This window comes from Mya arenaria, chromosome 12, assembly GCF_026914265.1.
Source record: "Mya arenaria isolate MELC-2E11 chromosome 12, ASM2691426v1".
NCBI classification, from domain to species: Eukaryota; Metazoa; Mollusca; class Bivalvia; order Myida; family Myidae; genus Mya; species Mya arenaria.
In genome coordinates, this window is record NC_069133.1 from 59,502,286 (window position 1) to 59,519,166 (window position 16,881).

Sequence of the window (16,881 nt, forward strand, 5' to 3'; positions counted from 1 at the left end):
TCATTGTGTTGAAAGTTTAGCCCGTTCTGTCCAAATCAAACATCAGCGTGCATAAAGCTTGGACACAATATCAACGATGATTTTACGTGCGCATACAAATAAGAGCCTTTTTTTCAAATTTAATGCCTTTAATAGCAGTTTAAGTAATATAATTAAAAGAAGATTTGTTTCTTTCAGTGCAAGATGCACTATATTTTACCGTGTGAAAATTCTTGAATATTGCTATTGCTAACACTGTGAAATATATTGCGATCTTTCACTGAAACAAACACACATCCTTTATGTAACAGTCAGTAGAAAATACTTTAAAGTAGTTCCCGGCGGTAAACCGCATACTTATTATTCTAGTGAAATAAAATGTGTACAGAACAAAACTGAGACTTAACACCTGTCATTTATTTCACAATGGAATGGTATTTTATCATCAGTCAGTAGTTTCAGCATTTCAACGTAAAAATTGTAAGATTATCAGCTAGTCGTCAACAACTGCAGCATAACCTGTAAAATAAAAAAAAATAAAAAATCAACAGTCATGACATCACATCTTAATCAGCGATATATCAGAAAAAGGCTTCTATCGATTCTATACTAAACTATTCCGCTTGAAATAAGTCTCAAAGGTATTTGTGGTATGTCATGGGTTTTTTTTCTTTATGACCCATGTGAAGTTGCCAACTTGACGCTCTTTCCGTCAAGATTCGGCATTTCCTGGTTCGACCAAGCGCCGATTCGGAATCTATCCGCCTCGTTGACATTAGAAAATGGATTGTTGCTGTGAAAGTTGATTTATATACAACCAGGTTTAAAACAACCAGCATTGTTTTTGAAAGCAAATATCATTTAAATAAAATCTCAATATCTAAATACTACCAGAGTCGTACATCCTGATTATAACGTTTATCTGTTCAAAGAACCTACCTAAGCAGTAATTTTCTACTTTCTTTCTTTGAATATAATCTATTTGATAAAAAATGGAAATGAAGTTCTTGCGTGTCGGTTAAGCGAAGCTTCTCCTTCATAAGCAGTTGCAGAGGAAATTCCGCACCGAATATATATGATTTGCGTGTTGTTGTTTTTCTTGTTTTATTTTCAGACGAAACAAAATGTCTAGGCATATTAATCACAAAAAAAAACAAATCTATGTATAATGACGCGAGACCACCATGATACCAATTCCCCAAGAGCTGCCCCAAAGAAAAAAATTATCTACCAGAAAATCAGGAAAAAAACTATTCAGAGGCAATGTCAGTAATGACCTAGGGAAATATATTTTTTTAAATCAAACTGTTCTGAATAATAAGTAATAAATCGGTGCATTTCCTACCCTTTTTAAGAGGGATGTTTAGTGTATAACACTGCTTAGGATATTAATCAAGAAATGTGTCGATTTCGAGATTATTTTTAATAAACCAGTAGACTGAATATTCCTCTATTTATTCTCAAATTGTTTAACATCGAAGGTAGTTATTGCAGGCTTTCATATAGTACAGGAATGTACCGCAATAAAGTTTTCACATTCGTAACTTCATACATTTTCCTTTTTCAAACCATAACACTTTATATAGAAAGTGTGATTTCCGTTTAGAAATGAAATTTTTCGTACTTTACTTTTAGTTATCATTTTATTACTTTTTCCCTATTAAAATAATTCATTTCGAACTTTTACAAAATGGTGCGCATGATCACTGTATTTCACTGAAGACCTTGAATACACTTTATTTAGAAAAAAATGACAATTTCTACATTGCAATTCACCCTGGGCCGCAAACAACAAAACAATTCGATATAAATGTCATCTAGAACTTCAATTCCGCACTGTAACGAACCACTTTCATTCCTCATGATTTTAACTTATCTCTTCCCTGTTTATGACTGTTTATTAGTGACGATGTATAAACATACAAATCAAATGCTATTTGATAAAATAAGTGACCTGTAATGCATTTTCAAATTTGAGACATTGTGTGTTTAGAGCAAACCGACCCTACCTCACAATCTGATGAAACCGGGATTGTCATATGGGCAGTTAGAATTTTTAACCATTTTTTGTTGTTGTATGAGTTAGAAAATAGCAGCAGCCTTTCACGTTACTTTCACTGCAATATTCAAATATCCATACTAAGTGTCATGACCTTGGCATTGACCCACCATCCTCAAAACCAATCCCAAGTTAGCTCTTCACATATATGTAAGCTACCTATAAACCAAGTTTCATCACCATCCATCAACCCTACCTAAAATTATTGGGCGGAAACAATTTATCTATATAAATAACAGTGACCTTGACCCCTTCCCCTAAAAACCACAAACTAGCTCTTTACATAGGCTACCTACACACAAAGTTGTTTGACCAATAACCATCAATGCTTATTTAACTTATTCTTCGAAGCCATTTTCTTTTGCAGTAACAGTCACCTTGACCTTGACTCCACACCTCATTTCCAATCAATAGCACAAGTTGCTTCTTCACATAAGCTCCCTACACTCAGAGTTTCATTTCTATCCATCAATGCAAACTTAAGTCATTGATCGGAAACCATTATTCTATTTTAATTACCATTGACCTTGACTCAATCCCCCTCAAAAGCAATCTCTAGCTAGCACACCACATAAGCTACCTACACTCCCAAGTGTTATGACTGTCCAATGCTAGCTAAAGATATTGCGCGGAAACCTTTTGTTTTCATTTAGTAACAGTGACCTAGACCCCCAACTTCCCACAAGAGCAATCCTAAACTAGCGCTTCTCATAAGCTACGTACACACCAAGTTCTATTACTATCCTCAATCATAACAAAAGTTATCGCGTGGAAACCGTTTTTCCATTTTAGTAACAGTGACTTTGACCTTGACATCAACCTTTCAAAAGAAATCCTAAGCTTGCTGTTTGCATAAGCTAACTAATCACAAAGTTTCAACACTTTCCATCAATGCTTACTAACGTAATTGGGCGGAACAAATGTCTAACGAAATGACATCCTCTTTTTAATAACCTGGGTTTCGTTAAAAACCTGTTTAATAACATTCAATGTGCCAATACCGATAGAACCCCGTGACCGTAATGGGTCTGATGAGTTTTTTGGCCTTGTTTAAGCTAAACTAATTCTTAAAACTCGACTTATGGATAAAGTGTCATTCTTGTGTATAGTTTTCTCAAATGATTGATAACTCCAGAGAGTCACAGTTTCTGCTCGTCGTCCCCGGGTTTTAGATACAACTACTTTAATTGTTTTGTTTATTTAACACGAGCATAAAACACCATATTTCAAATAACAACTATATAAGAGTCATCGATAACCTGGACTTTTAAAAATAAACGTATATTCTGAAAACCCGTAAGATAATTCTAAAACAATCGAAAGTGAGATGTAACCACCTTTGTTACGTTTTTTTTCTGATAAATCCGCATCAACACCGGATATAACCCAGAAATGCAAACTCTTGTTTAAAAGAATCCGCTTTGCGCCAATACCGCGAAATAGGCTAAAACATCGAAAATAATATTCTATGTCATTGGTCAGCCATGCATTGAATTGGTAGTATTCTAATAAAATGAAGTATACTCTTTGAAACAGTTCTGTTGTATAATAATTATTAAAGTATTATTACCGCTACACGTGACTTCAGCCAGCGGTCCAGTGACGTTGACGATGTTTTCATATTTGTCTACCGAAAAGTAATATGAGGGGTTGGATGCAGCGGCCCCCAATTCGTCCATGTTGGCGTAGTCCCCGACCCCTACTGTGTAAATTGTCACTCCTTTGTCGCGCAGGCGTCTGGCTTCAGTTACAGTTTTGTTGATGTTATTGCTTTGTCCTAGAGAATCAATGGTAATAGCTGACGTTAGATAATTGTGTTATACGAAACCGTCGTGTTCTGGTCCCGTTTCACGCTTTTAACTTCGATTGCTGTTTGAAAGCAGAAGTACTTGAATACTTTAATTGTACAAACTTTGATAGAATTTGGTATAAAAATATGATTCGCTCGAATGTATTTTGTATACTGATCATAAAATGTGGTTTCTGTTTTTAGTTCAAAGTATTTGAAGACTTTGACGATACAATCGAACCCCGTTGCTCGAACTGGCTTGGCTCGATTTTGTCGTTGGTTCGAACTGGATGAAATTGACAGATTTTTTATACTGAAGGTAAGCTTTCCCGCTTGGCTCGAATTCCACTAGTCTCGAGGTATTTTCGCCGATCCATAAGAGTTCGAGCCAAAGGGGGTTGACTGTACACACAGAAACGGATAGTGTTCCGTCGGATAAATTGTTAAATAACAAGTGCAAAACCTGCTACTGAAGTCTACAAAAAGAGGTAATACCCTGTACAGTTTATCTTAAATAAAGCAGGGTACTGTTTTATTGATGTATATTTGTATGTTTGAACTATTGTTACATTGCCAACCAGTCTCATTAATGTTTTTAATTTGTCTTTATATCTTTTAAATGGTTCATAACGAAAAAAAAGATGAGACGTTAATAAATGAATAAAATACGATATTTTTTCTGGCTAAGTTAATTCTGGGCTGAGTATGTAACTGCAGCTACTAGTATAATAAAACAATTAATATGTGGATATTGAAGGTGATGAAGGGAACACTTACCATCGGACACAAGGATGACAATATGAGAGGTGTTCTGTCTCATCCCGTTGGTCTCGTTGAACATGGACTCTCGGGCGAGAGCCAGGGCATCGTATGTATTTGTTGCTCCACCCAGGTAGCTGAATACATAATAATTCAACAACAAAGTAAGCACACATATATATGAAATAAAGTGTTTAACTAAGTCCATAACCTCACTTATATTGCTAATATCTTTTTATACAAGGCTTTAAAGCTGCACGCTCACAGATTGAATGTTTTTACAACTTTTTTTTCTTTTTTTTTGTCTTGGAATGAGCCAATATATGCGTAAATGTATGAAAACCAGTGATACAAGACTGCTGACAAAAAAGCAGAACGTAATATTCATAGTTACGTTTCAAATACGCTATTTTATGGCTTATAAATTTAATAACGCTTTAAGAAAAGTTTCTGCAGTTTATCAAACAATTGAGATCTGTTTTATTGTGAGTAATCTTATATGACTTAATTGAAGGCACTGATACCAAATTGAGCTGATTCTGAGACAAAAGGAAAGAAAAGAAAAGTCAAAACTGTCAATTTGTTAGAGTGCAACTTTAACATATTTCTCCTGACATACACGAAACAAAAACGTGATATAACCTTTAAGGAACGAGTTTACTTTGGATGGACCAACACATTAAATATTTCGAAAATTATCGGCCATAGAGTTTTTAACATCGATAAAGGGAATCATATATGTTTAACATATAATCATAGTAATAATAATGCAACAATGATCACTACAGGTACAGACCCAGTAGAGTATTCTTACTTGAGTCTTAGTATGTTAAAGCTGCACTCTCACAGATTGACAGTTTAGACATTTTTAAAAAGATTGTCTCAGAATCATCATATTTTGGCATCAATGCCTTCAGTTTAGTCAAGCATTAGAACAGATCTCAATTGCTTGAAAAACTGCCGATAATTTCATTTTTCTTAAAGAGTTAGTAACGCCTTTAGCCAATTAAACGTTCGATTTTCGAACAAAAAATGAAAATCTTAAATTCTGTAAGCAGTCTTATACCAATGGCTTCTACACATATTCATAAAACATGGCTCATTCAACGCAAAAAAAAAACTGGCAAACGGTCAATATGTGAGAATGCAGTTTTAAAAGAAAACTTTTTCTGTATGCGTTGGTATTGGAATTCGATCTGGAATTCAGTTTGAAGATAGATCATTCCGTATTTCCTTCTTTGAAGAAGAGATTGAACATAGCGTTATATACATACACATAAGCATATTATATATACCATGTATGCTTTAAAGGCTATCTCATATTGCGATACTAATAACTACGTCAAAGGTGAAATATGATTGTATCCATACCTCACATGGCTAATCGCTTCTTCCATGGCTTTCGAATCGTTCAAGTGATCACCGAGGTTGAAAACCACATTTGTCTTATCCGAAAAGAACATGAGCCCAACCCGCGTTTTTGCGATTGGAAAGAATTCTATCATTTCGTTAAGAAACGATTTTGTCTCGTTGAATCCGACCATTCCCACACTTCCAGAGTAGTCGATCAAGAATACCAAATCAACAGACTTCTTAACACATGCTGAAATCAGTTTTGAAGAAGTAGTAAAGTACTTTCAAAAGAGCTTTAAAATATTATTTCCTTTACCACGTGTCCTGATGTAAATAATTGATACAACGCCTTGCAATGGTAATATGAAGTTGTTATATGCGGCCTCCATTAAGATTACATACTAATGTCCATGAAAAATGGAAATGCAAAACATACACTGTAATAGTTTATCTGCGATCACTCGAGGACACCGGACCCGAGCAGAAATCGAGTGATCCGATGTTTTGAATGACCCAACTTTCTATTTTACATTGAACATGTAGTTTCAAAGTTTTAAGTGGTCATACCGATTATTTACTTCTGCAACGATTATGTTTTACGTATAATAAAATAAGTATTAATTTACAGTAAAATTACCGCTTAGTGAGAATTTTAAATACGTCACCAAATAATCTGAACACCTAATTCTATATTTTAAAATGAAATAATATTCATGTAAATTTATACAATTTATAATAAAAGTATTTCATATAATTTACTCCCATACCACAAACCGGAGCTACAGTCCATTCAAAGTCCAATCCGCAGTGAATAACTTCATTCCCAACCATTTCAAACCTCTCATTGCAAACATATCTGGCCCCCTCATAATCTGTTGAATTGCAGAAGCGTTGCATGGCGTTGGTATATACCAGACCATCACACTCGCAGGAGGCCTGGGTGCACACGCAACTGCTGTTGTCGCAAAGGTCCACGTCGTATGACATGGAGTAATTTACAACAGGTTTAGGGCCACAGTCTGAAATATTCCAGCGGAAAAAAAATGTTTGTCCATATCGTTTCACAACGTTTTTTTTTATTTTTTTATTTGATCAAATTGCTATAAGAAGCGGTTTTGATTGTTTTATTGTATACAAACTATTTTTATCAAAGACAGTTGTAATGAACTGCTTGTGAATAATACTCAAATAGGATCAATGTTTTTAATCTTCTCCGGATTATATAATCAAAGTACAATATGAACTGTCTACTTTAACGATGCCTTTTGTGGTTCTATCCCAATAAACAATACGTATATGGTAGTACTTACACGAACATTCCCATCATAAAAGCACACTACAAAATAAGTCACAGAAGCAATTATTAACCTGGTTTACAAACAGGGAGGGTACTCCAAGAGCCGCTAGCCAGACAAGCTACATCCGCTCCCTGCAGGGTGAAGTTGCCATTACAGCTGTATTTCACAACGTCTCCGACGAACAGACCATTTTGGGAAGCAACATAACCGTTTGCTAACGCAGGTGGGGAATTGCAGACTTGAATGATACACATAATTAAATGTATTAGTCAACAATTTATTTTCTTGAGATACAAATTTTGTTTTATGTTCCGTTAAGCGTATAAACATCATGTTGAGTTTACACAATCAATGCAACCTTAAAATGGATACTGGTTGTACAGGTTTGTTAATAATTTGTACTCAAAGTTAGAAAACTCGAAGAAGTAGATTTACTGATAGCACATTAAGCATCTAAGTACATTAACACATATTAACCTATGCTTATATCTAACCAGCAAGAATATTAACTCTACTCTTATGGACTATATACTTCTAATGTTAACACCATTTCAACATTCAAAGAAAACAGGAGCAAGTGTTAAATTTACCAGTAGCACATTGCGGTTCCTTTGTCCAGTACCCATCGTCCATACACGTTACCAAGTTTGTTCCCTTCAACCCAAACCCTGACTGGCAAGTGTATGACGCGTTTGATCCAAGGATAGTCGTATTGTAAATTGCAGTTCCGTTTGCAATTTGAACAGGTTCTCCGCAATCTAGAAAACAGTGAAAATCTTTATTCAGGGTAAATGTAAACATGAATCATATCATTGCCCATAAACGATGTTAAATATCCTACTTATCTGATAAAACATAAGCGAAAGATAAATATAACAATAGCAAGAGGTTCTTTTGATCAGGGCCCGTCAGAAATTTGGAATTGGATTAAGATTTGCGAATTGCTAAATGTTAGTTATTATCTTGAATGTAGTTTGTTTTTAAAATCGAATGACTTAACTTGTTTAGAATTGCATTTACAACATATATGACCATTTTAACCATTATTGCTATTTTAAGAGCGTAGGATAAAAATAAGATTCGCAGATTTCCGTCTTGTGTCTCAAACTCGGATTCAAGGCGTCAGTGAAAACGGACCCGGTAACCTGATACATTTCCTGTACGAGTAACCATATTTAAACAAACTACACCAAAACCAGACTGATACTTGCGTGACGCGTTCACTTCCAGAAGTGTCGGATGTAAAACTACAGTTCCATTTGTAATTTCAACTGGGCTACTGTTATACTGCATAAGGTTGTATATTACGTACTAAACTTAAATTCATATGTTAATTACATATTGGTATTTGTGCAAAAATGAAGCCAACAACATTTTCATACTTAAGAAAGTTGAAAGTTGAAGGCGATATAGTAAAACGAAAATAAAGTGCGAACTATGTTACCCACCAATAACACACTCGGGTTCCGTGGACCAGTACCCTGTCCCATTCTCCAAACACGTAACTAAGTCAGGTCCAACTAGGGTAAAGCCCGACTGACAGGTGTAGGATGCCGTTGATCCAACAGCTGTAGAGTTATAAACTGTCGTGCCATTTGCAATTAGAACCGGAGATCCACAGTCTGTAATTATTAAGGATAAATAGTTTGTGTTGCTTTTATTTTTAAAATACATGTACCATACGATTTGAACATAAATGTAACCTATTTTAACTTATATATCCGCTTCAAGTTGAACCTCCTTACCTCAAATACAACATAATGAATAATATTTTAAACGATTACATTGAAAATTAGTTTTCATGTTGAGGGATAAAATATGCATGCCATTCTTATACAAAATATATTAAATGTTTCAACGGCTTGCCGTTCTACATGTTAAAATAATATAAAAATATACTTAGTTGACTAGGAATCAAATAGCGTGCAGAGTTGTTTGAGTCAATTTTAATAGAACACACTCAAATTTGCACGATACCTGGATCAGGTATAGCTTTAAAATTTACATTCGATTTGGAATTCATGAATTGACCAAACATTTGCAGGACATGATCGCAGAATGCTAAATGTACGGTTTAATTCAGTTTTAAAAGGGTTATGATGCTGCAGAAAACGGACAGAGTGTTAAGGGTGAAAATCGAACAGCGTATGGATATTTAAAGAACTGATATAATTCACAATATGAAATTACACTTACACACTTGTACGCATCGTGGTGGGGCGGACCAGGTACTATTGTCTGAACAATATATTGTAGATGGTCCAATCAAGTAAAAGTCCGTGTCGCAAGTATACAACGCTGACGAGCCAAACCCAGTGCCGTTATAAGTGATGGTAGCGTTAGATACTTCCGGTGGTACATCACAATCTGAACTCGTTTGATCATAAATTTAAACTACGTGTGTGATCAATGATAATGCATTGGCAACGATAGAACAAAGTCATGAAACCCTTTTCAATAATGATCTGAATTAAGTTTATCATAGTTTTACAGTTATGTTATTTTGCTGTAAAGTATTTGTATTTTATACGGACCTCCAGACGGTATTAAAGAAAACACATGGTTGGTAAACTGCAATACAAATCGACTTATGTGTGTTGTTAATATAGCTTTAAGAGTACTGAAGTTGCGACGAAGAACCTTTAATAAAACGGGTTCCAGTAGTCAGAAGCATGATATGAGATTGTTTCGTAAAATAAGGATAAAAAGCCTACCAAATGCCCCCACAATGAACCGATTGTTCAGAACTTCGTTAACAACATGCGAACCTACATCTTCGTTAACAACATGCGAACCTACATCTTTGTTAACCACATGCGAACCTACATCTTTGTAAACTTTCAAAAGTGATTTATTTGAGGATGTACTCATATAAACAAGAACAACTTAAACATTTCTTGATCACAATTATATCAATTAAACTTCCAGAGCAGTAGCAATTAGAAAGTAAACAGCGATAGTTTTGTTTACTTTAACAAAGTTCTGAATAATCGGTCCGATGTTACTTAAAATTACTTAAGTTTGAATGTTGAAGTTAGAGCTTTAGATGGATACTTACAACCAACGAGTTTCAAACTGAGAATCAACGTTAAATAAAAAGACAAAGGTACTAGTGAAAATGCTGTCATTAAATGAGTAATTGTTTTAAATAATTATCTCTACCTGGCATGCATTCCGGCAAGACAGTCCAGGTTCCGTTCTTTGTGCACGTCACAGTGTCCGTATCCCGAAAACTATACCCGGTGTAACACTCATACTTAAACACTGCTCCAGGTTCGAAGCCACCTGCAATTGAAGTTCTGAAAGTGTTATAATTAAACCAATAACATTTTCTTAATTCCATTGGGTTTTTGCTTTTTTTGTTTAAAATAAAACAGATTTGCAGTTTTTAAAGTCAACGAAATTGTATGACACCCGAAGTGATGACATCCTTGACTGGCAAAACAAAATAAAACATTTTATTTTATTCGCATCGCAATTCTTGACTCGTTTATGCTCCGTGGAACTGTTAAGAACTTTTCAACACTACACCGACCGACTCATTCAAAGCAATTGATAATAATTCAAATTGTACAGCCAGGTAGTTTATTCCCATTAATCTTACTTACATGTGTATACATTAAGATTGCAATAAAGACACATATCACTGATATTGGTTTTTCTGTTGGATGGAATCAGATCTCTGAATTAATAACAAAGCATTTTTAGGCCCTCTTCATGAGACCCTGGTCAACTGTTGTGTTTTTGTAGATTGCCATGTTTGTACGCTTTTGGCTGTGTTATTGGTGGATGATATAAAACTTATCAATGAGACAGTTCTAATTTCTCGTAGCAACAGGGATATTTGGCTTTAAGTGGAATTTAGATGGTCGGATATATGTTTATTATATAACCTGTTATGTTCGTTCCCAGCGATTCCTGAGTTCCATTGACTAGCTCGTCTACAAGAATGTTTTCGTTAACAGCACTACTGTTATCGGTATCATTATTCGCCTCTGAAGTGATAAATAGATCGCCAGATGTGGTTGTGGTATCGGCTACTTCTGTTGTAGTGATTGGCACAGACGTTGTCGTTGTTGCGGTTTCATTTGTCGTGTTGTTGTCAACAATTATTCCTCCATTGTCGATATATGGTAGAGGCAAACAATATTTTTCTGTAAAATAGTTTTATTTATTATATATTTTTTATGATTTCTGCATTTAGTATATTATTGTTTTAAATGTTTCTATGAATTAATTGTTTGTTACATACTTTTATTTATATTCTGGTTTCTTTAATGGGTAAATTAGAAATAACTTCATTAGCAGTAGTTTTCAACAATGTAAAGGCAAATATTATGTCTTTCATATACCAACCAACACCCATTTATACGATACTCTATTTTCAAATGTACAAAATCAACTACAAAAATGATATCCATTCTCTGTGCTGTTCTTACGGACTCATGAAAACACATAACACCAGCTATTGTTATAAATAAATCTGTGGTTATCCTATGGAAGCCCAAAATACACCCAAGAACGAACTGCGACCGATAGTAAGGCCAGCCGTGTAAATATGCCCAAACCTTACATCACTGTTCGTCATGGAAACATGCGATTAACTTCTGGAAGTGAGCAGACTTTTAAAACAATGTACACACCTGGAAATGTCAGGTTTTGTCCCTCCTTCAGTACCTGGACGTTCACTTGTACCGCATAGTCTAGGAGTATTAAACCATTAACTTCTGTCGGATATATATCGAATACGATATTTGAAACAAACCTGTGATACATGACGGCACCTCACTCCACTGTCCATCTGGAAGGCACGTGATATTACTCCAATTCGAAAATTGATACCCCGCATCACATGTATATTCCACGACTGCTCCTGCTACATTTTGATCGGTCTGTTGAAAACTGCCATTGCTTATGTGTGGTATATCGCCGCACTCTGGTGAGTAAAATGAAATCAATCAAAAACTTTGGCAGATGATATATTCCTTATCTTATTGTTTTGAAAATATAGTTTTTGAAAAGGTTTGGAAATCAATGCTTAAAATATGTTTACGTTACATCTTCCACGTAAAACCAAAACCAATATTTGATGGTACTTTAAAAGATTTTTACTTGAACGTTCATTATTCAGAAGAGAAACATTATAAACTCTGCTTTGGTTTTAATCCGTACAATTTACATTTTATATAATATTATAACATATATGCTGCAATGCTTGATTTAAATGTTGAATAAAACATATTTAAACTTAAAGGGACTATACACCAGATTGGCACTAAAATATTTTTTTTCTGTAACGAATCTCAGGACAACTATTTAATAAAATGTTTTACTCTTTGATATAATAAATGTAAAAAAACACCGGAGACCGAGTTCGAACCTTTGTCGTCAAAATTGCAGTCCATTGTTGTATCCACTGTGCTACAAAGGCTTACCCTAAACCGTCGGAATATTTAAGATATATACCTTACTTGGTAATATCACGTGATAACATCGACTATCCAATCACACATAAGAATAAATTCTACGAGGAGACATACCAAGTAATCATTTTTAATGGAAAAATACGAAAAAACTGCGAAAAATAAATTAATTGTAAAATATGTGGTACTCAATTAGTTAGTTTCAATGAATTGTAAACAGCGATTCCAAGTTTATTTCAGTTTTCGACAATTTTCTTATTTTTCGCTATTTCATCATACGGTGTATGGCCCCTTTATGTTCATTATTGCAGTCATTGACTATTCTAACAATGAATACGATTGCTCACTGCGTTTGCACTCTGGTGTCTTGGTCCAGGATGGCGACGTGGATCCTTCGGTCTTGTTACACATGATAATATCTCCCCCATCTAGATAATACCCGGCGTTACACGTGTAAACGACGATGGAGTTGAGGCTAGTGTTAACAGGAGCATTGTAGTAGCCGTTGTCTGTGTTTGGTGGTGTTCCACAACCTGTATGTTGAGGCACATAAAGTATGGCCATGTTTATTACTATTAGATTATTAGTAATACTATTCAATTATTTTGGCTATAAGGGTTATCATTCTCAACATTCGTTTTATCAGTTTAAAGAACCCACTTGCCCTTTTGAAGATAAAGCGTTTTAACTTATATTTTAACTTTTTATGAAATACAATCGAACGCTTACGACACCGAAGACGCAGGATAATCGCTAGTTGAACTTACAACCATACGCATCGGAAATCGCAATCGCATTATGCGTTTCAATTAAATATTATCAATAGCAAGATGTTTAAAGTTTGAACTAGGGATGCAAACGAATATTCGAATATTCGATCGAATGTTTGGTATTCGAATGTCAAAATCAGTGTTCGAATATTCGATGTTTTTGTTGAAATAATAAATTAATAAACTTTATGCCTACAACTGTCATCTTCGTCTGTCTTGTTTTTACAACGATGGACCCGTAATGCCAGAGGTGTAAACATATGACACTATACACGCGTCATATCGGATATATCGTCGGGAACTATAAACAGTCCCCGTAATTTTGCATTTACTGGCTGTTAGATAAGTGACATCAAACACATTCCAATTATTTTGGGAACATTTAAGATCGGCCTTTATACCAATGTGTTGTCTTTCCCAGCGAATCAAGCTTGGCGATATGCGCAAATCGCCTTGATGATTCGAAGGACAAGTGATAGTTATTTGCTTTAAACTGTTTTCCATGTTTCGTTACAACGCTCTTGCGTTGAAAAGTAGTTGTATGGTTTAACGTTTAAGGATATATGTCCTGTATTGTTGTATCTGTCAAAATCGACGTGCGGCCATGGTTGGTGTCGTTTTCTATAAAAATATTTCGTAAACATCAATCCCAGAACGAGGCTGCAAGTACCACGTTGGCGCATATCGTCAAATTCCCGATCTTATTTTGCATTGTTTGCAAAAGTGAACGCAGAGGAATTGATATAGTTTATTTTTTTGTTTAAAATATAATTATGGCTTTTTCTTGGGATATATTCTGAAAATGGGGAAATTCAGAGGCTAATTTGTGGAACAATAAGTGTCTGTCGCGTGTACCGAATACGACAAAGAAGGGTAACAGGGCCCTAGCTATTACGTTAGTGAATACTAGTTTTCTACAATTCTTAAAGGATCATTTTGGTATTCGAATATTCGAATATTCGATCGAAAGAATTACCGAATATTCGAATATCAATTTTGCCATTCGTTTGCATCCCTAGTTTGAACACACGCATCGGTGGCAAAACAACGTAAATAGTAGACAAGTGATTAGTGGAGAAAAACAAAATAACCTCGAGAATTGAGAAAGACGCTTTGGAGCATGACCTTGGAAAGATTTTCAGCAAGAACATTGCATTTTTATAAGCACTTTACTTGATATTGACACTGTGACCGAAATTGGATATGTCGTTTAAATAAAACATGACACTTTGACTGAAGTTGGACGTGACACTGTGACTTAAGTAGGACACGACAATGTGACTTAAATTGGACAATGAACTGTGACTTAAGTTGGATAACCCACTGTGACTTAGGTTGGACAATGTCACTAAAGTAGTATATGACACTGTGACTAAAGTTGGGCAAAACTGAGTGACTGAAGTTGGACATGACACTGTGACTGAAGTTGGACAATAAACTTTGACTTAAGTTTGACATGTCATTGTGACTTAATTTGGACCGGACCACTATTCTGACGACCAATACGGATATGTAGGCTTTGTTCTCTAGCTCAGTGTCTATTCGGCCTTGACTTTTAACAGGGTCATTGTTATATTGGCTCCTGATATTTGTCATTTTAGATTTTATCATCAATTAGTATAAACTAATGATCAGGCAAGTAACATTCATGATGTCATAATGTGTAGGCTCCCAGCAGTGTGAAATCCCCATCGGCTTCTCGGACAGATATATTTTATGATTCAATCTTGACACTAGAACATCATAGAATAACAATTGTACGGCTAACCTGGCGGACAGAAGGGGTCCATTAGATGGTTAGGTGCACTATCCCAGCAATGTAAAAACCATGCTGGACCGTCGCTATGCCCTCTCTTTGCTCCTTCATTGTTCTCTGGTGAAATGTTCATAAAATACAATGTAGCAATAAATTCAGAGGCGTTACATAGTAAGCTTGCAAAGTAATCGCAACCAAATTTAAGTTCAATAGTAGTAACGTAGCTCTCTTTTCTTTTTTTGCCAAGTCCGTTTTGTACCAGAAAGCATATCAAAGCAAACAACATGTCAAAAAGAACATAGTCTTTACTAAATTGAGATTTGCCATTCTACAAGTCAATCTGCAACTAGGGGTACGCCGGGTGCCACCCCCTATACCCGCTTTTGACCGCTTTAGAGGCAAAGCTATTGCAGTTAGTGTTTGTTTGTTTGTTTTTGCAGCTGATATCGAACGTGAAATGACATATTTATTCCAGCACAAAATTACATCTTTTTGATATTTTTTACACCTGTTCTCGTATAATAAAATGCGTTACGCCATATAATGCACATGTTAATGATACGTTTGATACGAAAAGCTTACAAACACAGATGTGTTTGTGTGAACTTCTTGGATTGATGAATGAAACCGAGATAAAATAGTTTGTATTTTCTTAACATAAAACAAAATGGATCAACACTTACTTAGCATACCTTTATTGCTTACATTCCTAATTGAGGGATTTGTCTTCATTGTTTGGATATTTAAAATTATACAAACCAGTGTAGATCTTACCTAAACTGAAAGTAAAAAATAATATCACACATAACTTTCCGAAATTACAGAACATGCTTATGTTATAATTTAACTTAACAATAGTGAACGATCGTAAAATGTAAAAGAATGCAAATTTGCACACTGCAGATAAGGAGAGAGAAAAAAATGTTTGTCTGTTATAAAGGACAAACGAGTGCAAAATTAGTGCTAAAGTTCTCACGACAAACGCAAACGATAGAGTATACACGCGCGATGCGCGAATTAACCAGTCAAAAATGCAATAACTGCAATTTGTCTAGATCATTTGGCGAGTTCATTTCAGGGAAATCTTAAGATAATACAGCTATTATGTTCTTTCAGTTTTTCAAATAATGAGACTTTCATTAGTCAATTGATTCTTTTATTGTTAAATGGCGATCTGGATGGTAACCAATTGTTGGTTTTAAGAACGAACAGTGATTTTGCTGCATAAAACATACAAAGTAGTATTTATTACTCCTCATTTCAGCCATTTTATTTCCATTTAACTGTGAATGGATAAAAGTGGAACAATAACACTTAATATCCTTACGGTTTATATTCCTCGATAACAAATTGAAACGATATTAACTTATGTTGGAAAATACCGAAAACACGCAGACAAAATCTCGACAAAACATAACAGGCTAGTTATTTGCAATGTCAGATGGGAAGCAGTTTGTCGTCGGTTGGAGCATGACAGTCATTTAACGCGTTAGTAATGACTTCAGTATTAACAAAATTAGGGCAAGTGCAGTTTTTGTTCCTGACATAGACGGGCGTACTAACGCCCACGTCCGGTACGCACACCTATCACAGAGCCTCATATAGGACGCATGGTATTTCATTCTCTATTGTAAACGTTTGTTGACTAAGATAAAATAAGATTGTCCATATGTTTGTTATTATATAGTACAATAT

General features: G+C 35.0%; 1 protein-coding gene across 1 annotated transcript; it reads right to left on the reverse strand.

Annotated features, from left to right (window-relative positions):
• Positions 1-375: 375 nt before the first annotated feature.
• On the reverse strand, positions 376-16,044 carry LOC128212015 (sushi, von Willebrand factor type A, EGF and pentraxin domain-containing protein 1-like). The gene is made up of 15 exons (XM_052917230.1): positions 15,961-16,044; positions 15,199-15,303; positions 13,008-13,193; positions 12,003-12,173; positions 11,131-11,391; positions 10,400-10,522; positions 9,434-9,604; positions 8,686-8,859; positions 7,828-7,995; positions 7,308-7,475; positions 6,707-6,958; positions 5,958-6,189; positions 4,605-4,723; positions 3,609-3,815; positions 376-498 (listed from the first exon to the last, which is right to left on the reverse strand). Exons 1-15 carry the CDS (start codon positions 16,013-16,015, stop codon positions 473-475), a joined length of 2,418 nt encoding a protein of 805 aa, XP_052773190.1. The 5' UTR covers positions 16,016-16,044; the 3' UTR covers positions 376-472.
• Positions 16,045-16,881: the final 837 nt, after the last annotated feature.